At 50.8% G+C, this 24,456-nt stretch overlaps 2 protein-coding genes across 4 annotated transcripts in view; one reads left to right on the top strand and one right to left on the bottom strand.

Moving 5' to 3' along the window:
- MYDGF (myeloid derived growth factor) overlaps positions 1 to 24,456 on the bottom strand; it is a 408,533-nt gene that overhangs the window by 119,637 nt on the left and 264,440 nt on the right. The window lies entirely within an intron of this gene.
- Positions 19,455 to 23,327, top strand: FEM1A (fem-1 homolog A). The gene has a single exon (XM_050770268.1). The coding sequence runs from the start codon at positions 19,623 to 19,625 to the stop codon at positions 21,630 to 21,632; it is 2,010 nt and encodes a 669-aa protein (XP_050626225.1). The 5' UTR covers positions 19,455 to 19,622; the 3' UTR covers positions 21,633 to 23,327.

The raw sequence follows: 24,456 nt of genomic DNA, 5'->3' as shown, positions 1-24,456 counted from the left end.
ACCACACCCAGCTAATTTTTATATTTTTTATTTTTAATTTTATATTTTTAGTAGAGATGGAGTTTCACCATGTTGGCCAGGCTGGTCTTGAACTCCTGACCTCAAGTGATCCACCCACCTCAGCCTCCCAAAGTGCTGGGATTACAGGCATGAGTCACCGCACCGGCCTAATTTTTTTTCAGAGCCTCGCTCTGTTGCCGAGGCTGGAGTGCAGTGGCACCATCTCGGTTCACTGCAACCTCTGCCTCCTGGTTTCAAGCGATTCTCTTGGCTCAGCCTCTCGAGCAACTGGGATTATAGGCATGCACCACCACACCCAGCTAATTTTTGTATTTTTAGTAGAGGTGGGGGTCCTGCCGTTTTGGCACAGTTGGTCTTGAACTCCTAACCTCAAGTGATCCGCCCACCTCGGCTTCCCAAAGTGCTGGGATTACAGGCACGAGCCACTGTGCCTGGCCCTTATCCTTCTCCCTCCCTCCCTCCCTCCTTCCCTCCCTCCCTCCTTCCCTTCCTTCCTCCCTCCCTCCCTCCCTCCCTCCCTCCCTTCCTTCCTTCCTTCCTTCCTTCCTTCCTTCCTTCCTTCCTTCCTTCCTTCCCTCCCTCCCTCCCTCCCTCCTCTCTCTCTCTCTCTCTCTCTCTCTCTCTCTCTCTCTCTCTCTCTCTCTCTCTCTTTCTGACAGAGTTTTGCTCTTGGTTGCCCAGGCTGGAGTGCAATGGCATGATCTCAGCTCACCACAACCTCCACCTCCCGGGTTCAAGCGATTCTCCTGCCTCAGCCTCCCGAGTAGCTGGGATTAAAGGTATGCACAACCACGCCCGGTTAATTTTGTATTTTTAGTAGAGACAGGGTTTCTCTATGTTGGTCAGGCTGCTCGTGAACTCCAGACCTCAGGTGATCTGCTCACCTCGGCCTCCCAAAGTGCTGGGATTATAGACGTGAGCCACCGCACCCGGTCGGCCCTTATTGATTCTTATTAAAGCCACACTCACCTTTTATTTCCCCCCAAAGACCCCTGGGAGCCCTCAGTTTTTCCTGGCAGTTTCATCTTCGTACCCTCCTCCTCCTCACACACATGCCTAGCTCAGTGCTGGCATCCAGTATTCACTTTGGGTATAAATGCTTGTGCCTGAACCCATCACCTTCATCAGACACAGAATCCTGGAGGCCACACACCCCTGTAAAGATGAGCCATCAGCCGGGCGCGGTGGCTCACGCCTGTAATCCCAGCACTTTGGGAGGCTGAGACGGGCGGATCATGAGGTCAGGAGATCGAGACCATCCTGGCTAACACGGTGAAACCACGTCTCTACTAAAAAAATACAAAAAAACTAGCCAGGCGAGGTGGCGGGCGCCTGTAGTCCCAGCTACTCGGGAGGCTGAGGCAGGAGAATGGCGTAAACCCAGGAGGCGGAGCTTGCAGTGAGCTGAGATCCGGCCACTGCACTCCAGCCTGGGCGACAGAGCGAGACTCAGTCTCAAAAAAAAAAAAAAAAAAAAAAGATGATCCATCACCCACGGAGGCCCCACCAACTTACCACCTTCTCCCAGCCACCCCCAAGGACCCAGCTTGCAGCTGCCTACCCAATGGCTTTAGAAACTAAAAAAGGTGAATGAGCTTCCATCCCTGACCTCCTGGGCTTTGCTGTTATGGCTGGTTAACTTGATGGAAGAACACATTATACTTCATTTCGTGCTGTTGTCTTGTTGGAAAAAAAAGTGGCAGCTGGGTGCAGTGGTGCATATTGTAGTCACAGCCACTTAGGAGGAGAATTGCTTGAGCACAGGAGTCAGAGGCTACACTGAGCTATGATCGCCCCCCTACACTCCAACCTGAGCAACAGAACAAGACTCTCTTAAAAAATATGTGAGAGGCCGCGTGCAGTGGCTCACGTCTGTAATCCCAGCACTTTGGGAGGCTGAGGCAGGCGGATCACGAGGTCAAGAGATCAAGACTATCCTGGCTAACACGATGAAATCCCGTCTCTACTAAAAATACAAAAATTAGCCGGGCATGGTAGTGGGCACCTGTAGTCCCAGCTACTCGGGAGGCTGAGGCAGGAGAATGGCATGAACCCAGGAGGCGGAGCTTGCAGTGAGCCGAGATTGCACCACGGCACTCCAGCCTGGGCGATAGAGCGAGACTCCGTCTCAGGAAAAAAAAAAAAAAGTGAGAGAGATCCCCTTCTACCCCGGCCATAGAGCAATTAAATTATGATTGTAATCACCCAGAGTTAAGTGTCAGAATCCACAGGTTAGCCAGGTGCAATGTCTCATGTCCTGTCATCCCAGTTGCCCAGGAGGCTGAGGTGGGAAGATGGCTTGAGGCCAGGAGTTTCAGACCAGTTTGAGTCTTACTATGTTGCTCACAACCCTCTCTTAAAAAAGAAAGGGGAGGCTGGGCATGGTGGCTCATGCCTGTAATTCCAGCACTTTGGGAGGCCAAGGCAGGTGGATCACCTGAGGTCAGGAGTTTGAGACCAGCCTGGCCAACATAGTGAAACCTGGATCTATTAAAAATACAAAAATTAAGGCCGGGTGCGGTGGCTCATGCCTGTAATCCCAGCACTTTGGGAGGGTGATGAAACCTTGTCTCTATTAAAAATATAAAAAATTAGCCGGGCCGGGCGCGGTGGCTCACGCCTGTAATCCCAGCACTTTGGGAGGCCGAGGCGGGCGGATCACAAGGTCAGGAGATCGAGACCACGGTGAAACCCCGTCTCTACTAAAAATACAAAAAATTAGCCGGGCGCGGTTGTGGGCGCCTGTAGTCCCAGCTACTCGGGAGGCTGAGGCAGGAGAATGGCGTGAACCCGGGAGGCGGAGCTTGCAGTGAGCCGAGATCGCGCCACTGCACTCCAGCCTGGGCGACAGAGCGAGACTCCGTCTCAAAAAAAAAAAAAAAAAAAAAAAAAAAAAAATTAGCCGGGCATGGTGGGAGGTGCCTGTGGTCCCAGCTGCTGCGGAGACTGAGGCAGAAGAATGGCATAAACCCAGGAGACGGAGCTTGCAGTGAGCTGAGACGGCACCACTGCACTCCAGCCTGGGCGACAGAGTGAGACTCCATCTCAAAAAAAAAAAAAAATATATTAGCCAAGGGTGGTGGCACATACCTGTAATCCCAGCTACTTGAGAGGCTGCGGTGGGAGGATTGCTTGAACCAGGAAGGCAGAGGTTACAGTGAGCCAAGATTGTGCCCCTGCGCCCTGGCCTGAGCAACAGCGAGACTCTGCTTCAAAAAAAAAAAAGAAAAAAAGAAAAAAAAAAAAGCAGTTACTCCTCATTCTTCTTCCCACACTCCAGACCCTGGCAACTATTTACCTGATTTCTGTCTCTCTGGATTGGCCTGTTCTGGACATGTCATAGAAATGGGATCACACACTGTGTAGCCTTTTGTGTCTGGCTTCTCTCACCTGAGCCTGACGTCCTCAAGGTTCTTGCTGTAGCCTGTGTTAGAGCCTCATTGCTTTTCATGGCTGAGTCATATTTCCGTTGCATGGATATACCACATTTTCCTTATTCAGACACTGTTCATGGCTTTAGACACAAGATCTCCTGCGAGGTTGGTAGTCTTATTGCACCCTGTTTTGCAGGAGAGGAAACTGAGGCCCAGAGAGGTCAAGCAAGCTGCTTGAGGTTGCACAGCTGCTGGTGGTGTAGCCAGGATTCCAATCCAGGCAGTTTCATCTAGGGTCTGCAAGTTGAACCCCTACCTTCTACCCCTCTAACAGTTCAGTATTCAGAAACAATGTAGCAATTATTATCATTTTTTTAAAGATGGAGTCTCACTCTGTTGCCCAGGCTGGAGTGCAATGGTGTAATCTCGGCCCACTGGAACTTCTGCCAACCGGGTTCAAGCGATTATCCTGCCTCAGCCTCCCGAGTAGCTGGGATTACAGGCACCCATCATCAGGCTCAGCTAATTTTTGTATTTTTAATAGAGACGAGGTTTCACCATGTTGACCAGGCTGGTCTTGAACTGCTGACCTCGAGTGATCTGTCTGCCTTGGCCTCCCAAAGTTCTGGGATTATGGGCGTGAACCACCATGCCCAGCCCAATCCAGGCAGTTTGATGCACAGTCTGCAAGTTGAACCCCTACCTTCCACCCCTCTAACAGTTTGGTATTCAGAGACAATGTGGCAATTATAATGTATCTCTCTGTCATTTTCCCAGGAAAGGATGCCAAAACGCAGACAGGAGCTTGTGGCGGTCACCCAGCGAATCGTCCCCAGCTAGGGCTGGAACTGAAGACTCAGGCTTGGGGAGGAGTCAGTTCAGAAACCTTGAGGGTCTTCTCTGACGCCTGCCTGGCTCCCTTGCGTATGTTTTGGAGAAGTTTTTTGTAGGGAGGCAAGTGAGGGAAGAGGGCAGAACTAAAACGCTGCAATATCCAAGGGCTCAAACGGTGGTTGCCTCCCACCAGGGAGGGCAGGGGGCTGCCAGAGAGAACCTTGATTATTTCCTGCACCTTAATGGGTCCTTCCTAAGAGAGTGGCTTTGGTTTCCATGACAACAAGCCGGCAGCATCAGAGCAAGATGGTGGAGTCTCCTCCCCCGACCCACATCTGGTTCTGGAATTTCTATCCCTGTCATTCCAAATCGCAGGAATCCAGCTGTGGCTCAGCCCAAGACCAGAGTGGGCAGCCGGGCATTGGACAGCGTTCCTTCTCTGTGGCCTGGCAGGCAGGAGGACCTCTGGCCCTGCCCCACGCGGGTAAGGAAGAGATGAATGGACAGACATAGCGTATGCCGGGCCTGGCACAGTGGCTTATGCCTGTAATCCCAGCACTTTGGAAGGCTGAGGCAGGCGGATCACTTGAGGCCAAGAGTTTGAGACCAGCCTGGCCAACATGGTGAAACACCATCTCTACTAAAAATACAAAAACGGCCGGGCGCGGTGGCTCAAGCCTGTAATCCCAGCACTTTGGGAGGCTGAGATGGGCGGATCACGAGGTCAGGAGATCGAGACCATCCTGGCTAACACGGTGAAACCCCGTCTCTACTAAAAAAAAAAAAAATACAAAAAACTAGCCGGGCGACGTGGCTGGCACCTGTAGTCCCAGCTACTCGGGAGGCTGAGGCAGGAGAATGGCGGGAACCCGGGAGGTAGAGCTTGCAGTGAGCTGAGATCCGGCCACTGCACTCCAGCCTGGGCGACAGAGCCAGACTCCGTCTCAAAAAAATAACAAAAAAAAAACAAAAACTAGCCAGGTATGATGGCACGTGACTGTAATCCCAGCTACTTGAGAGGCTGAGGCAGGAGAATGGCTTGAATCTGGGAGGTGGAGGTTGCAGTGAGCTGAGATTGTGCTATTGCACTCCAGCCTGGGCAACAAGAGTGAAACTCTGTCTCGAGAAAAAAAAAAAAAAAAAAAGCTACAGCCAAGAAGGGAGCAGTGGGTCACGCCTGTAATCCCAGCACTTTGGGAACCCAAGGAGGGATGATTGCTTGAGGCCAGGAGTTCAAGATCAGCCTGGGCAACATGGCAAGACCATGTCTCACCAATAAGTAAATGAATAAAAAATTAGTTGGGTGTGGTGGCACTTGCCTGTTATCCTACTTGGGAGGCTGAGGAAGGAGGATTGCTTGAGCCCTGGAGCAGGAGGCTGCAGTGAGCCATGACTGTGCCACTGCACTCCAGCCTGGGTGACAGAACAAGCCCCTGTCTCAAAATAACAGCAACAAAACAAACAAGCAAAACAAAACAAGACAAAAAAACTCTACAGCTAACAGCACACTTAATGGTACAAGACTGAATGCTTTCCCCCTAGAATGGGACTAAGACAGAGACGTCCAGCTCTGTCCCCCAGGCTGGAGTGCAGGGGTGTGATCTCAGCTCACTGCAACCTCCACCTCCTGGGTTCAAGCAATTATCATGTCCCAGCCTCCCATGTAGCTGAAATTACAGGCGTGCACCACCACACCTGGCTAATTATTGGCAGGTAATTTTAGTAGAGACAAGGTTTCGACATGTTGGTCAGGCTGGTCTCAAACTCCTGGCCTCAAGTGATCCACCCGCCTCAGTTTTTCAAAGTGCTGGGATAACAGAGTCACTGTGTCCAACCGACTCTCATATTTTCTTCCTTTTCTTTTTTTCTTTTTTCTTTTTTGAGACAAAGTCTCACTCTGTCGCCCAGACTGAAATGCAGTGGCGCTATCTGGGCTCACTGCAACCTCCACCTCCTGGGTTCAAGTGATTCTCATGCCTCAGGCTCCCGAGTAGCTGGGGTTACAGGTGCCCACCACCACGCCTGGCTACGTTTTGTATTTTAGTAGAGATGAGGTTTTACCATGTTGGCCAGGCTGGTCTCAAGCTCCTGACTTCAGGTGATCTACCTGTCTCAGCCTCCCAAAGTGCTGGAATTACAGGCAAGAGCCACCGCGCCCAGCCGCCACTTCTATTCAATATTGTATTGGAAGTTCTAGCCAGAGCATGAGAAAAAAACAAAAAATAGGCCCGGCACAGTGGCTCACGCCTGTAATCCCAGCACTTTGGGAGGCCGAGGCGGGAGGATCACAAGGTCAGGAGATCGAGACCATCCTGGCTAACATGGTGAAACCCCGTCTCTACTAAAAATACAAAAAAATTAACCGTACACGGTAGTCCCAGCTACTAGGGAAGCTGAGGCAGGAGAATGGCATGAACCCGGTATGCGGAGCTTGCAGTGAGCCGAGATCCCACCACTGTACTCCAGCCTGGGTGACAGAGCGAGACTCCGTCTCAAAAAAAAAAAAGAAAAAGGAAAAAACAAAGAGTAAAGGCATCCACATTGCAAAGAAGTAAAATTGTGTTTACTCATGGGTCCTGTGGTTGTCTATGTAGAAAATCCTACAGAATCTACAAAAGGTTGCAGGCTCCAAGAACAATATAAAACATTAATTATATTTCTATATACTAGTAACAATCTTTCAGAAACTGAAATTAGGCTGGGCGCGGTGACTCATGCCTGTAATCCCAGCACTTTGGGAGGCCGAGGTGGGTGGATCATGAGGTTAGTAGATCGAGACCATCCTGGCTAACGCGGTGAAACCCCATCTCTACTAAAAATACAAAAAATTAGCCAGGCGTGGTGGCGGCGCCTGTAGTCCCAGCTACTTGGGAGGCTGAGGCAGGAGAATCACTTGAATCGGGGAGGCGGAGGTTGCAGTGAGCTGAGATCGTGCCACTGCACTCCAACCTGGGTGACAGAGCAAGACTCCATCTCAAAAATATAAAATTAATAATAATAATAACAATAATAATAAAATCCACAAACATCTGTTTTATTGTGAAGATCCGATTCTCTCCCTTGAAAGTGGGCTAGATTTGGCAAATATGATGTGGCAGAAGTGACCCTGTGACTTCTGAGGCTGCATAATAAGAGGTGATACTATACAGCTGCTGCCTGTTTCTCTCTCTGGGTGCTTGCTCCTGGGACCCAGCAGCCATCTTGTAAGGAAGCTCAAGCTACAATGAGGAGTTCCCACCGGCAGTCCCAGTTGAGGTTCTTCAAGATGACTCCAACCTCAGCCTCCTTACGACGTGAACCACATAAGAACTGCCCCCAGTGAGAACTGTCTAGCAGAGTCCACTCTCAGAACCATGACAAGTAATAATAAGAGGTTGTTGTTGGCCGGGCGCGGTGGCTCAAGCCTGTAATCCCAGCACTTTGGGAGGCCGAGGCGGGCGGATCACAAGGTCAGGAGATCGAGACCACAGTGAAACCCCGTCTCTACTAAAAATACAAAAAATTAGCAGGGCGCGGTGGCGGGCGCCTGTAGTCCTAGCTACTCAGGAGGCTGAGGCAGGAGAATGGCATGAACCCAGGAGGCGGAGCTTGCAGTGAGCCGAGATCGCGCCACTGCACTCCAGCCTGGGCAACAGCGTGAGACTCCGTCTCAAAAAAAAAAAAAAAAAAAAAAAAAAAAAAAAAAAAAAAAAAAAAAAAAAAAAGAGAGGTTGTTGTTTATGTCACTAACCTTGAGGTTGTTTGTTAAGTCAACTTACGTATCTAGAGCAATCTGGAGCATTTCTTTCTTCCAAATCTCTACCTACAAAAAAAATCCCTGTCCAGGCTGGGCGTGGTGGCTCACGCCTGTAATCTCAGCACTTTGGGAGGCTGAGGTGGGCGGATTACGAGGCAGGAGATCGAAACCATCCTGGCTAACACGGTGAAACCTCGTCTCTATTAAAAATATAAAAAATTAGCCGGGTGTGGTGGCGTACGCCTGTAGTCCCAGCTACTCGGGAGGCTGAGGCTGGAGAATGGTGTGAACCTGGGAGATGGAGCTTGCAGTGAGCCGAGATCACGCCACTCCACTCCAGCCTGGGTGACAGAGCAATACTCCATCTCAAAAAAAAAAAAAAAAAAAAAAAAAATCCCGGTCCATATGTCCATATTCAAATACTAGCCTCGTCCATGAAGTATCTCCCAGCTTCCTCCTTTCCTCTCCAGCCAGATACAATTCATTCATTCTCAGGCTCCCGCATCCCCAGCCACACAGTCTAACTTGAGTTATTCTCCTCCCATCAGACTCTAGGCTCTTGAGAACATCTGCTTGTTTACTGCTATATAACCAGGATCCAGCACACAGCCCAGCACATAGCAGGTGCTAAGAATATAAATAAATGTGGCTGAATATATAAATGAATGAAGAAATGAAACAAAGATACATACTAATGCCTTCAGGCTGTGCTACATTATATAAATCTATCTAGTCCCTTCAGGGAGTGGGAGACACACTGAGACTGTTTCTTAGAAACTAAACCATGTCATATTTTCCCAATGAACAGACAGTTCCCCGGAGAGGAAACAGACATTGTAAACAAACTCTTGGGGAACTGTGTGATTTGGTTAGTAATTATAGACAGGCAAATTAAAGCTACCAGCTAGCACGTGGCACAATTCCAGTTACTATTACTGCACCACAGATGACCTCAAAATGTTCAGGCTTAAAACAATCATCATGGCTGGGTGGAGTGGCTCACGCCTGTAATCCTAGCACTTTGGGAGGCCGAGGTGGGCGGATTGCTTGAGCTCAGGAGTTCGAGACCAGCCTGGGCAACATAGTGAAACACTGTCTCTACACAAAAATACAAAAATTAGCTGGGCATGGTGGCACAGGCCTGTAGTCCCAGGTACTTGGAAAGCTGAGGTGGGAGAATCGCTTGAACCCAGGAGGCAGAGGTTGCACTGAGCTGAGATTGCACCACTGCACTCCAGCCTGGGCAACAGAAACAGATCCTGTCTTTTTTTTTGAAATAATTTTCTTATATGTTATGGATTCTGTAGGTCAGGAATTTGGGGCAGGGCTCCACTGGGAAAGTAGCCATTTGCCGAAGCCAAGGAGAGAGGCCTCAAGATAAATCAATCTTGCCCATATCTTTTTTTTAAATTATTATTATACTTTAAGTTCTAGGGTACATGTGCACAACGTGCAGGTTTGTTACATATGTATACATGTGCCATGTTGGTATGCTGCACCCATCAACTCGTCAGCACCCATCAACTCGTCATTTACATCAGTTATAACTCCCAACACCATCCCTCCCCCCTCCCCTCTCTTTCTTTTTTTTAAGTCAGAGTCTTGCTCTGTCACCCAGGCTGGAGTGCAGTGGTGCAATCATAGCTCACTGCAGCCTCGATCTCCTTGGGTCAAGATCCTCCCACCTCAGCCTCTCAAAGAACTGGGATCACAGGTGTACATCACTGTACCTGGCTAACTTTTTAAATTTTTTCATAGAGACAACGTCTCGCTGCATTGCCCACACTAGTCTCGACATCCTGGACTCAAGCAATCTTCTCATATCAGCCTCTCAAGAAGGTGGGACTGCAGGCGTGCCCTACCATACTCAGATCATTCTGCCCATATCTTGATCTTGAACTTCTAGGATCCAGAAATGTGGAAAAATAACTTTCTGTGTTTAAGCCACTCAACCTGTGATATTTAGCTAACTAATACACTTACTCCTCTTCTCTTTCCTTTTCTTTTCTTTGTTTGTTTTTTTTTTTTTTTTTTTGTTTTTTTTTTCAGATGGAATCTCGCTCTATGGCCCAGGCTGAAGTGCAGTGGCGTGATCTTGGCTCACTATAACCTCTGCCTCCCAGGTTCAAGCAATTATCCTGTTTCAACCTCCTGAGTAGCTGGGACTGCAGGCACGCACCACCATGCCCAGCTAATTTTTGTATTTTTAGTAGAGACAGGGTTTCACCATGTTGGCCAGGGTGGTCTTGATCTCTTGATCTTGTGATCTGCCTGCCTCGGCCTCCCAAAGTGCTGTGATTACAGGCACATGCCACCATGCACAGCTGATTTTTGTATTTTTAGTAGAGATGGGGTTTCACCATGTTGGCCAGCGTGGTCTCGAACTCCTGACCTTGTTATCCACCCGCCTCGGCCTCCCAAAGTGCTGGGATTACAGGCATGAGCTACCGCACCCAGCCGAGACCAGTGTTCTCAGTGAAGTAACTCAGTAATGAAAAACCAAATACTGTGTATTCTCACTTATAAGTGGGAGCTAAGCTATGGGTTTGCAAAGGCATACAGAGTAATATAATGGGTGGGACACAGTGACTCACACCTGGAATCGCAGCACTTTGGGAGGAGAAGGAGGGAGGACCATTTGAACTCAGGAGTTTGAGAACAGCCTGGGTAATGTAGCAAGACCCCACATCTAAAAAAAAAAAATTAGGCCAGGCATGGTGGCTTACACCTGTAATCCCAGCCCTTTGGGAGGCCGAGGCAGGTGGATTCCGAGATCAGGAGATCGAGACAATCCTGGCTAACATGGTGAAACCCCGTCTCTACTAAAAGTACAAAAAAATTGGCATGGTGGCAAGCACCTGTAGTCTCAGCTACTTGGGAGGCTGAGGCAGGAGAATGGTGTGAACCCGGGAGGTGGAGCTTGCAGTGAACTGAGATCGCGCTATTGCACTCTAGCCTGGGCAATAGAGTGAGACTCCATCTCAAAAAAAAAAAAATTAGCTGGGTGTTGTGGCACCTGCCTTTAGTCCCATTTACTCAGGAGGCTGAGGCGGGAGGGTCACTTGAGCTCAGGAGTTCAAGCCTGCAGTGAGCTATGATTGCACCACTGCACTCCAGCCTGGACAACAGAGCAAGACCTTATCTCAAAAAATAAATAAAAATAAATAAAATGGTATAATGGACAGTGGAACTCAGAAGTGAGGAGAGAGTGGAGAGTGAGGGATAAAAAGCTACACACCGGGGCCAGACACTGTGGCTCACACCTGTAATCCCAGCACTTTGGGAGGCGGAGGTGGGTGGATCACCTGAGGTCAGGAGTTTGAGACCAGCCTGGCCAACATGGTGAAACCTGTCTCTACTCAAAATACAAAAATTAGCCAGGCATGGTGGCAGGTGCCTATGATCACAGCTACTTGGGAGGCTGAGGCAGGAGAATCACTTGAGCCCAGCAGCTGGAGGTTGCAGTGAGCTGAGATTGCGCCACTGCACTCCAGCCTGGGCAATAGAGCAAGACTCTGCCTCAAAAAAAAAAAAAAAAAAAAAAAAAAAAAAGAAAGAAAGAAAGAAAAAAAAAAAAAGCAGAACAAGAAAACTGCATATTGGGTACAATGTACTGTACCTGGGTGATCTGTGCACTAAAACCTCATGCTTCACCACTATCCAATTCATCCATGTCACCAAAAACAACTTGTGCTCCAAAAGCTATTGAAATTTTTAAAATGTTTTTTTAAGGGTCCGTTTTGTTTTATTTTGCTCCCTGGTCTAGCTCAGCTCCAGAATCAGTGCAGACACGCAATATCCTCTCAGTAAATATTTATGGAATAAATAAATCTGTCTCATCTTTCTTTGGCATTGCTACGACGGGGTCTATTTTGTCTTTTTCTCTATTCATCCGAGTGTTTAAAATATTTTTTCATTAGGAAAAAAAAAAACGGAAGGCACCTTAGGATGAAAGCACCCCCACCTCCCGACCCCCAGTGGGGTTTGGCACGTCCCTCGCTGTCCCCATCACCTCCCCAGCCCGTGCAGGTGGCCTGGCCGTGGCTCTGCACGGGCAGTCGCGTTTAGGCGGCGCTGCAGCTAATGACACCCCGCTGTGTGTGCCTGGCTGGCAGCCCGAGATGTGCCTGTGCATGGCATGGGGACGTTTGCAAGCCTGGAGCCTGGCGCGGGGGCGGGTAGCGGGAGAACAGGCACGCAGATGGCAGAGGGGCTGCGGCGGAGACGCTCGCCTGGCGTGGGCCACAGTCACGACCCGATCGTAGCCCCCACTGTGTCTCTTCATAGTTGCATCCTTGGAAACCGGCGGGGCCGCAGGAAAAAATTTAAAAATCAGATGAAAGAAAAGAAAGCAGTGGAGACCTCCAGAATGCGCCAGCGCCGCAGCGCTGTAGTCAGGGTGGTGCTGTGGTTAGAATGTGCTTCCTGGGGTGCTGCCTTTATTCATTCCACAGATATTTATTATTATTATTATTATTATTTATGTATTTTCATTTTTTATTTTATTTTATTTTATTTTTGAGACGGAGTCTCCCTCTGTCACCCAGGCTGGAGTGCAGTGGTGCAATCTCGGCTCACCACAACCTCTGCCTCCCAGGTTCAAGCGATTCATGTGCCTCAGCCTCCCAGGTAGCTGGGATTACAGGCATGCACCACCATGCCTGGTTAATTTTTGTATTTTTAGTAGAGACGGGGTTTCTCCATGTTGGTCAGGCTGGTCTCAAACTCCTGACCTCAGGTGATCCACCCGCTTCAGCCTCCCAAATTGCTGGGATTATAGACATGAGCCACTGTACCCGGCTTCCACAGATATTTATTGAGCATCTACTCTGTTCTAGAAACGGGAACACAGCAGTGAACACGACAGAGAAGAGTCCCTGAACAAACATTCCCAAATATGTAAATTATACAGCAGGCTAGGTTAGACAGTGCTATATGCTATGGGGGGAAAAATAGGCTGAAAGGATCCTTCCACCTTAGCCTCCCAAAATGCTGGGATTATAGATGTGAGCCACCGTGCTCAGCTTTAATTTTTAATATTGGCCATGATTAACAATTGGTCAGAAAAAAAAATCCTGAAAATTTAACAATCAGCTCTTGTGAGCCAGTTTACACCAACATACCAACATACGCACACTCTGGAGGGGTAAATTGTTTTGTTTTTTTGAGACGGGGTCTCTCTGTCACCCAAGCTGGAGTTCACTGGCATGATCTTGGCTCACTGCAACTTCCCAGGGAGTTGGAGGGAGAGAGGAGGTTGGAGGGAGGAGGTTTGCTGGTCTTTAGCATTGACCCATTTCCCATGGTGTAAATACTCAGGCCAAGAATGATTTCCAGCTACCACCAAGGAGCCATAGAACAGGGTATGGGGGGCGGACGTGGTGGCCCACACCTGTAATCCCAGCACTTTGGGAGGCTGAGGCGGGTGGAACACAAGGTCAAGAGATAGAGATCATCCTGGCCAACATGGTGAAATCCCATCTCTACTAAAAATACAAAAATTAATGGTGTGGTGGTGGGTGTCTGTAATCGCAGCTACTCAGGAGGCTGAGGCAGGAGAATCGTTTGAACCTGGGAGGTGGAGGTTGCAGTGAGCCGAGATCACACCACTGCACTCCAGCCTGGCAACACAGCAAGACTCCATCTCAACAAACAAACAAACAAACAAAAAACAGGATAGTCAGAAGGAACGTGCAGGAGTACCCCAGCACACAGTATCCCAGTACCACTGGGTAGGTGCAGCGGACTTAAATAACCCAGGAAACATAGAACAGAGGAGGACACAGTAACAAAAACAGTGAATTTGTGAGCATTTGTTATTTGTCACCTTTTTTGTTGTTGTTGTTGTTGTGTTTTGGGTTGTTTTTTTTTTTTTTGAGAGAGAGTCTCTCTCTGTCGCCCAGGCTGGAGTTCAGTAGTGCCATTTTGGCTCACCACAACCTCCACTTTCCCAGTTCCAGCCATTCTCCTGCCTCAGCCTCCAGAGTAGCTCAGGCACCTCCACCATGCCTCGGAGTCTCACGCCCCAGGCTGGAGTGCAGTCCGATCTCGACTGCAAGTAGCTGGGAGTATGGGACAGGCACCTGCGGGGTTTCACTGTGGTCTCGACCTTGTGATCATGCCTTGAGCAGCTAATTTTTGTATTTTTAGTAGAGACAGGGTTTCGCCATGTTGGCCAGGCGAGTCTTGAACTCCTGACCTCAGGTGATCCATCTGCCTCAGGCTCCCAAAATGCTGGGATTACAGGAGTGAGCTACCACGCTTGGCCTACAAAGCACTTTTTAAATTATTTATTTATTATTATTATTTTTTGAGACAGTCTGGCTCTGTCACCCAGGCTAGTGTGCAGTGGCGCGATCTCGGCTCACTGCAACCTCTGTTTCCCGGGTTCAAGCAATTTTCCTGCCTCAGCCTCCTGAGTAGTTGGGATTACAGGTGCCCACCACCACGCCGGCTAATTTTTATAGTTTTAGTAGAGACGGCGTTTCACCGTGCTCGCCAGGCTGGTCTCGAACTCCTGACCTCAGGTGATCCGCCTGCCTCAGCCTCCCAAAGTTCTGGGATTACAGATGTGAGCCACTGCACCTGGCCACAAAGCACTTTTAGCCATGTTTTCTCTCTCACACTCCTGTGTTCTCATTTTATAGATGAGAAAGCTACATTCGGGGAACTTGGGCTGCTGTTTGAAGTCATGCCGCTGTTTGACCGTGGACCTGGTTGTTGGATCCAGGAATTCAGCGTTTAGAATTAACCTCTTGTCTGTGTTGAGAGGCAAATGGTTCATAAAGTATTTTCACGAGAACACTTAGCCTCCCTATGGTGCCAAACACTATAAGAGGCAAAAGGAGTGTCCCAGGGGTTGACCAAGGTCCATCTGGCTGGAGCTTCTCATGTCCCCAAATGGTCTTATGGCCAGTCCCAGGTGCACCGTGGAAACCTTAAAAGTAGAAATTTAACATGCAACTTTAAGCTGCTGTCCTATTATTGGATCACATTCCCTCTAGTGAATTAATTTTTTAAATAAATCCCATAATTACTTCATGCAAAGAACAATTATATTGCAAGATGTTGCCATCTGTGGAAGGACATTAAAACACAATGAAGTGGCCGGGCATGGTAGCTCACGCCTGTAATCCCAGCACTTTGGGAGGCCGAGGTGGGTGGATCACTTAAGGCCAGGAGTTCGAGACCAGCCTTGCCAACATGGTGAAACCCCATTTCCACTAAAAATACAAAAATTAGCTGGGTGTTATGGCGCGTGCTTGGAGTCCCAGCTACTTGGGAAGCTAAGGCAGGAGAATCGATTGAACCTGGGAAGTGGGCCGGGCGCGGTGGCTCACGCCTGTAATCCCAGCACTTTGGGAGGCCGAGACGGGCGGATCACGAGGTCAGGAGATCGAGACCAACCTGGCTAACACGGTGAAACCCCGTCTCTACTAAAAATACAGAAAAACTAGCCAGGCGTGGTGGCGGGCGCCTGTAGTCCCAGCTACTTGGGAGGCTGAGGTAGGAGAATGGCGTGAACCCGGGAGGCGGAGCTTGCAGTGAGCTGAGATCCGGCCACTGCACTCCAGCCTGGGCAATAGAGAAAGACTCCGTCTCAAAAAACGAACAAATAAATGAACCCGGGAGGTGGAGGTTGCAGTGAGCCAAGATCACACCACTGCACTCCAGCCTGGGCAACAAGAGTGAAACTCTGTCTAAAAAAAAAAAAAGGCCGGGCGCGGTGGCTCAAGCCTGTAATCCCAGCACTTTGGGAGGCCGAGACGGGAGGATCACGAGGTCAGGAGATCGAGACCATCCTGGCTAACATGGTGAAACCCCGTCTCTACTAAAAAATACAAAAAACTAGCCGGGCGAGGTGGCGGGCGCCTGTAGTCCCAGCTACTCGGGAGGCTGAGGCAGGAGAATGGCATAAACCCAGGAGGCGGAGCTTGCAGTGAGCTGAGATCCGGCCACTGCACTCCAGCCTGGGCCACAAAGCGAGACTCCGTCTCAAAAAAAAAAAAAAAAAAAATTACTTTGGGGTGTGTGTATGTATATTTCAAATGGTTGAATTGTTCATTAAAAACATTTCAAATATGCCATGAAATCCTATTTGGAGGCATTTCTTCATGTTGTACCACACACAAGAAAGCATCAAAAAAGAATTGGTGGCCGGGAGAGGTGGCTCACGCCTGTAATCCCAGCACTTTCCAGCACTTTGGGAGGCTGAGGCGGGCGGATCATGAGGTCAGGAGTTCAAGACCAGCCTGACCAATATGGAGAAACCCTGTCTCTACTAAAAATACAATATTAGCTGGGCGTGGTGGCGCATGCCTGTAATCCCAGCTATTTGGGAGGCTGAGGCAGGAGAATTGCTTGAACCTGGGAGGTGGAGATTGTGGTGAGCCCAGATCGCACTATTGCATTCCAGCCCAGGCAATAAGAGTGAAACTCTATCTCTTTTTTTTTTTTTTTTTTTGAGGTGGAGTCTCACTCTGTCGCCCAGGCTGGAGTGCAGTGGCGCGATCTCGGCTCACTGCAAGCTCCGCCTCCCGGGTTCCCGCCATTCTCCTGCCTCAGCCTCCCGAGTAGCTGGGACTACAGGCGCCGCCACCACGCCCGGCTAATTTTTTTGTATTTTTAGTGGAGACGGGGTTTCATTGTGTTAGCCAGGATGGTCTCGATCTCCTGACCTCGTGATCCGCCCGTCTCGGCCTCCCAAAGTGCTGGGATTACAGGCTTGAGCCACCGCGCCCGGCCGAAACTCTATCTCAAAAGAAAAAAAGAAAAGAAAAAAAAAGAATACTTACACTCGTAGGCATTACCCAAGAGAAATGAAAACATATTTCCACACAAAGACCTGTACGCAGAAGTTTATAGCAGGTTTATTTGTCATCTAAAACTGGAAAGAACCATTACGTAATGGATAAAAGAATGGTGGCTCATTCTTGCCATGGAATACAGCTCCATAATAAAAGGCAACGAGCTACTAATACGCGCAACAGCATAGTTGCATCTTGAATGCATTGTGCTGAATGAAAGCAGCAGACCCCAGAGGCCGCATATTGCATTTTTCCATTTCTATGCTGTTATTATGAAATGCAGAGAACAAATCAGCATTTACTAGTGGCTGCGGGTGGACAAAGGCATTGACCAAAAGGGCATGATACAACATTCTTTTTTTCTTTTTTTTTTTTTTCAAGATGGAGTCTCGCTCTGTCCCCCAGGCTGGAGTGCAGTGACGCAATCTCGGCTCACTACTACAAGCTCCGCCTCCCGGGTTCAGGCCATTCTCCTGCCTCAGCCTCCTGAGTAGCTGGGACTACAGGTGCCTGCCACCACGCCCGGCTAATTTTTTGTATTTTTAGTAGAGACGGGGTTTCACCGTGTTAGCCAGGATGGTCTTGATCTCCTGACCTCGTGATCTACCCGCCTTGGCCTCCCAAAGTGCTGGGATTACAGGCATGAGCCACTGCTCCCAGCCAGCATGAGATAACATTCTGAATGAAGATGCTGTTGAACATCTCAGTTGTGATACTGGCTACATAACTGCATGTTTGTCACACCTGTTCTATTTATTTATTTTCATTTATTTATCTTGGAGACAGGGTCTCCCTCTGTCACCCAGGCTGAAGTGCAATGGTGCAATCATGGCTCACTGCAGCCTTGACTTCAGAGGTTCAAGCGATCCTCCCACTTCAGCCTCCTTAATAGCTGAGACAACAGGTGCACGCTACCACGCCCAGCTAATGTTTGTATTTTTGTAGAGATGGGCTATGTTTCCCAGGCGGGTCTCGAATTTCTGGGTTCAAGCAATCCTCCCACCTCAGCCTCCCAAAGTGGTGAGATTACAGGTGTGAGTGACCCTGCCTAGCCAAACCTGTCCTCTTTTTTTTTTTTTTTTTTTGAGATGGAGTCTCGCTCTGTCGCCCAGGCTGGAGTGCAGTGGCCAGATCTCAGCTCACTGCAAGCTCCGCCTCCCGGGTTCCCGCCATTCTCCTGCCTCAGCCTCCCGAGTAGCTGGGACCACAGGCGCCGCCACCTCGCCCGGCTAATTTTTTGTGTTTTTAGTAGAGACGGGGTTTCGCCGTGTTAGCCAGGATGGTCTCGATCTCCTGACCTTGTGATCCGCCCGTCTCGGCCTCCCAAAGTGCTGGGATTACAGGCTTGAGCCACCGTGCCCGGCCCTGTCCTCTTTATTAAAAATGCATTTTAGTGTATATATATTGCATCTTGAATAGACTTTAAAAATAAATAATTCGGGCCACCAAAGATTTCTGTCTCATAATTCACTGCTGTCAAAAAAATGCCAGGAAATGGATCACCTTACAACTGCTAGAATAGCTATTATCAAAAAGATGAAAGGTACCAAATGTTGGCAAGGATTTGAAGAGAACACTTATGCACTATTGATGGTAATTTTAATTAGTATAGCCATTATGGAAAATGGTATGGAAGTTCCAAAGAAAAATTTAAAAATAGAACTACCAGATGATCCAGCAATCCCAGTTCTGGGTATTTATCCAAAGGAATTGAAATCAGCATGTCAGGCCGGGCACAGGGGCTCACGCCTGTAATCCTAGCACTTTGGGAGGATAAGGCGGGGGGATCGCCTAAGGCCAGGAGTTCGAGATCATCCTGGCCAACATGGTGAAACCCCGTCTCTACTAAAAATACAAAAATTAGCTGGGTGTGGTGGCGGGCGCCTGTAATCCCAGCTACTCAGGAGGCTGAGGCACAAGAATGCTTGAACCCGGGAGGTGGATGTTGCAGTGAGCCGAGATTGCACCACTGCACTACAGCCTGGGCGACAGACCGAGACTGTCTCAAAAACAAAAACACACAAAAAAATCCCACGAAGTTATTGAAAGATAAGAAATAATTACGTAAATAAAATAGAAGAAGGAAATTCTGACATATGCTAGGATATAAATAAATGCATGTAAATGAATGAATGAATAAATGAATGGGGGAATAAGAACTGAGCGCGTAATTTTTTACCCTTATCTCTCCCTGTTCTCCCAGCTCAAAACGCTTTCGCCCTGCCTGGCTTTTCGGCCTCCTCTTGGCGCCCCCTGCCGGTGGGCTGCTCGCCTATGCTCCAACCCCGAATCATGACTCGCCCCCTCTGGCCGAGCTTGGCCTTCGGTCTAGGTCCTGATTGGCTCAGAGTCGCTCGCCATGCCTTTTGGGAAATGTAGTCCTTAAGGGCATCGTGCAGGCTTTTTCCATAGGCTCTGACGTAGAGACAGCCACGGGAAGTACGTCACCAAATTTCGCCGGTTCCCACAAGCTAGATCGTGTAGCGCTGCATGACGGGAATTGTAGTTCTCAAATTGCTAACTTCCCTGGTCATGCACTGCGACTGGAACACCAATTTCCATCATGCCGCGCGCTCACAGCTCGCGGGGGCTGTCCTGTGGCCTTTTGGGAAGTGTAGTCTTAATCCCCCATGATTCCTTTTTTGTTCTATGGAGTGGGCCCGCGCAGAGGACTCCATTTCCCGGTGTGCTCCCATTCGTCGGGTCGCGGCAGCCATTTTGTTCCGCCCGAGGAACCCCTAAGATGGCGGCGAGGGAGACGGTGAAGGTTGCCTCCCGCCCGTCCGGGCTCTGATCCTCTGTCTCCCCGTCCTCCGGCGGCCGGCCCATGGCCTGGCGGAGGCCCGAACCATGGACCTCCGCACCGCCGTGTACAACGCTGCCCGTGACGGCAAGCTGCAGCTGCTCCAGAAGCTGCTCAGCGGCCGGAGCCGGGAGGAACTGGACGAGCTGACGGGCGAGGTGGCCGGCGGGGGGACGCCGCTGCTCATCGCCGCGCGCTACGGCCACCTGGATGTGGTGGAGTACCTGGTGGACCGGTGCGGCGCGAGCGTGGAGGCCGGTGGCTCGGTGCACTTCGATGGCGAGACCATCGAGGGCGCGCCGCCGCTGTGGGCCGCCTCCGCCGCCGGCCACCTGGACGTGGTGCGGAGCCTGCTGCGCCGCGGGGCCTCGGTGAACCGCACCACGCGCACCAACTCCACGCCCCTGCGCGCCGCCTGCTTCGACGGCCACCTGGAGGTGGTGCGCTACCTGGTCGGCGAGCACCAGGCCGACCTTGAGGTGGCCAACCGGCACGGCCACACGTGCCTCATGATCTCGTGCTACAAGGGCCATCGTGAGATCGCCCGCTACCTGCTGGAGCAGGGCGCCCAGGTGAACCGGCGCAGCGCCAAGGGCAACACGGCCCTGCACGACTGCGCCGAGTCCGGCAGCCTGGAGATCCTGCAGCTGCTGCTGGGGTGCAAGGCCCGCATGGAACGTGACGGCTACGGCATGACCCCGCTGCTTGCGGCCAGTGTGACGGGCCACACCAACATTGTGGAGTACCTCATCCAGGAGCAGCCCGGCCAGGAGCAGATCGCAGGGGGAGAGGCTCAGCCTGGGCTGCCCCAAGAAGGCCCCTCTACCAGCCAGGGGTGTGCGCAGCCTCAGGGGGCCCCATGCTGTAGCTCCTCCCCGGAGGAACCACTGAACGGGGAATCTTATGAAAGCTGCTGTCCCACCAGCCGGGAAGCTGCCGTGGAAGCCTTGGAATTGCTGGGAGCTACGTATGTGGATAAGAAACGAGATCTGCTTGGGGCCCTCAAACACTGGAGGCGGGCCATGGAGCTGCGTCACCAGGGGGGCGAGTACCTGCCCAAACCGGAGCCCCCACAGCTGGTCCTGGCCTATGACTATTCCAGGGAGGTCAACACCACCGAGGAGCTGGAGGCGCTGATCACCGACCCGGATGAGATGCGCATGCAGGCCCTGTTGATCCGGGAGCGCATCCTCGGTCCCTCGCACCCCGACACTTCCTATTATATCCGTTACAGGGGCGCCGTGTACGCCGACTCGGGCAATTTCGAGCGCTGCATCCGCTTGTGGAAGTACGCCCTGGACATGCAACAGACCAACCTGGAGCCTCTGAGCCCCATGACCGCCAGCAGCTTCCTCTCCTTCGCGGAACTCTTCTCCTACGTGCTGCAGGACCGGGCCGCCAAGGGCAGTCTGGGCACCCAGATCGGCTTTGCAGACCTCATGGGGGTCCTCACCAAAGGGGTCCGGGAAGTGGAACGGGCCCTGCAGCTGCCCAGGGAGCCCGGAGACTCCGCCCAGTTCACCAAGGCGCTGGCCATCATCCTCCACCTGCTCTACCTGCTAGAGAAAGTGGAGTGCACTCCCAGCCAGGAGCACCTGAAGCACCAGACCGTCTACCGCCTGCTCAAGTGCGCACCCAGGGGCAAGAACGGCTTCACCCCTCTGCACATGGCTGTGGACAAGGACACCACAAACGTGGGCCGCTACCCCGTGGGCAGATTCCCCTCCCTGCACGTGGTCAAAGTGCTGCTCGACTGCGGGGCCGACCCGGACAGCAGGGATTTTGACAACAACACCCCACTACACATAGCAGCCCAGAACAACTGCCCGGCCATCATGAATGCCCTGATCGAAGCAGGGGCCCACATGGATGCCACCAACGCCTTCAAGAAGACGGCCTACGAGCTGCTGGACGAGAAGCTGCTGGCCAGGGGTACCATGCAGCCCTTCAACTACGTTACCCTGCAGTGCCTTGCGGCCCGGGCCCTGGATAAGAACAAGATCCCTTACAAGGGCTTCATCCCGGAAGATCTGGAGGCATTCATTGAACTGCACTGACCTGCCCAGAACGTCTGTACCCTCACCTCTCCACGCTCCTGCTGAAAGGCGGGAAATCGGGCTGGGGTGTAGCAGATGCTCCCTCTCGCCTCCTTCCGGCACCAATCAGGAGAAGGGTTCTTCCGCCTCCCATCCCTTGACCTGCAGAGAGGGTGGGAGGTGTTAGCCAGCCTTTGGTGCTAGAAGCCTTCAGGGTCACGTGCTAAGAGGACAGTCTTTCTCCAGGAGCCTGCTCACTCATTCTGAGTTAGGGAAAGACACAAGGCCTTCCCCACATCCTGTCTGCCTGGGTTACAGAGGCCTTTGCCTTGTTACCTAGAGGTGGAGGGACCGAAGCCATTGCGTTCCTTCCCTGCTAGAAACACAGGAAGAAGTTGAGGACGGCCTTCCTTCCCTTGCCCCTTTACGTGGCCGGATAACTCCAGCTGCCGAATACAGTGTTAGGACTGGGGGCTCCCGAGATGAGAGTCTGAAAGTCAGGGAATGAGCCCACCTCTCATTTCTTCCAGCACGATCACGCCCTGCTCCCGTGCCACCGTAGTCCCTGGCAGACAGGCAGGGCTCTGCCCAGGGCAGCCTGCCACTTGCATAGCTTTCGGTTGGTTTGGTGTTCTATTTATTTAATAAGTGGGCAGGTTGCAAGCATTGCACAGAAGTTCTGAGATTTTACTGCCTTTTTTTTTTTTTTTTTTTTTTAAAGAAAGTTGTTTGTTGGACTCCATAAGTGAATTTCAAGCCGTGAGGATTTTGTGGTGCCCGAGATGGCCGAGGCCACAGGAGTGAGCTCTGTGTGTGTGAGGAATTTGGTGAGCGAGATAAAAGTCCATGGGTGTCGACCCCTAAAACACGGGCGACCGTACATTTTTATACATCTCCACTCTACCGCCTTTTACAGGCTTTCCGATTTTACAGGCCTTTCCAATTTTCCATTCTCATTAGAAAGAGAACTGTTCTTCCAAGCAGAAATCAGGAGTGACCACAAAGCCTGACAACACTTTGCCACCCAGCAAGAACTGGCACAATTGGTTTGGGTCTGCATCGCCATCGTGCCCGAGTTAAAACTACAGGCCACTCCGCCTTGCAAACCTCACGTGGCCTCTGATTTCATTGTGGGCGCATCTACAGGTGGCCCGGGCTGTTTTTTTCAGCTGCTTCGAGGATTAGGACCCAAGTCATCATGAAAAAGGCCCAAGTACAGTCTTAATGCAATAAATCCACTAGCTAAGACGTTGAGTGCCAAGACCAGCCTTCCAGCCGAGCTTCGGACAAAGTCTCAGGTTCCCATGTCTCAGGGTGAGGTGCTGGGGCTGCCAGAGGACCTGCCCCAGCAAGACTTTTTCTCAAGAGCGAGACTCCATCAGCCCAGGCAGACAGGAGCAAACAGCAGAAGGAAAGCCATTCTCACTACATCCTCCCTGCAGTGGCCAGGCCCTTAGGAGGAGCAGCCACCGGGGGTGTCCAGAAACGTCGTGTCCCTGGATGGAAACTAGGTCTCGTTTGTTTTTTTTTTGTTTTTTTTTTTTTGCCGTGTTAGGAAATTATTTATTTATTTGCAAGACAGGTTTTAACTTAACTCAGCCAAGGTGGGAAATGGCGTCCCCATCCCTCCCAAAGCACAGAGCACAGAAATGAGGCCGTTTACATTGCAAGTCTGCGCGCTGGTGTTTAAGTCATTAAAAAGATACTGGAAGAGAATTGCCTGATACGTCCTTGGCGTGGGTCAACTGGGGAAGTGGGAGGTGAGTGGATCCGTCCATGGCATTGGTCCGAGTGAACAGAGAGCCCTAGGGCCACCTCCCCTAGCCAGAGGGGTTTCTATGTTATATACTGGGGCTTATTTTATTTTATTATTATTTTTTTGAGACAGAGTCTCGCCCTGTCACCCAGGCTGGAGTGCAATGGCGTGATCTCGGCTCACTGCAACTTCTGCCTCCCGGGTTCAAACGATTCTCCTGCCTCAGCCTCCTGAGTAACAGATTACAGGCACCTGCCACCATGCCCAGCTAATTTTTGTATTTTCCGTAGACGCAGGTTTTGCCATGTTGGCCAGGCTGGTCTCAAACTCCTGGACTCATGCGATCTTCCCACCTCGGTCTCCCAAAGTGCTAAGAATACAAGCATGAACCACTGCACCTGGCCTCTATGTTATATACTGGGGCTTTGTGTAAAATTTCATTTGAAAAACAGTATGTTGCTGTATTTAAAAAAAAAAAAAAAAAAAAAAAAAAAAGCCTGAGCAGCATAGAGCCTGCCTTTACAAAAATAAAAAATAGTCCGAGTATAGCGACTCACGTCTGTAATCTCAGCACCTTGGGAAGCCTAGGCAACATAATAAGACCTCTGTATCTACAATTTTTTTTTTTTTTTTTTTTTTTTTGAGACGGATTCTCGCTCTGCCGCCCAGGCTGGAGTGCAGTGGCCGGATCTCAGCTCACTGCAAGCTCCGCCTCCCGGGTTCACGCCATTCTCCTGCCTCAGCCTCCCGAGTAGCTGGGACTACAGGCGCCCGCCACCTTGCCCGGCTAGTTTTTTGTATTTTTTAGTAGAGACAGGGTTTCACCGTGTCAGCCAGGATGGTCTCGACCTCCTGACCTCGTGATCCGCCCGTCTCGGCCTCCCAAAGTGCTGGGATTACAGGCTTGAGCCACCGCGCCCGGCCTTTTTTTTTTTTTTTTAAGATGGAGTCTCACTCTGTCACTCGGGCTGTAGTGCAGTTGCGCCATCTCGGCTCACTGCAACCTCCGCCTCCCGGGTTCGAGTGATTCTCCCGCCTCAGTCTCCCAAGCAGCTGGGACTACCGGCATATGCCACCATGCCCGGCTAA

This window comes from Macaca thibetana, chromosome 19, assembly GCF_024542745.1.
Source record: "Macaca thibetana thibetana isolate TM-01 chromosome 19, ASM2454274v1, whole genome shotgun sequence".
NCBI classification, from domain to species: Eukaryota; Metazoa; Chordata; class Mammalia; order Primates; family Cercopithecidae; genus Macaca; species Macaca thibetana.
The sequence above is the reverse complement of the archived record's forward strand: the minus strand, read 5'-3'. Positions and strand labels throughout refer to the sequence as shown.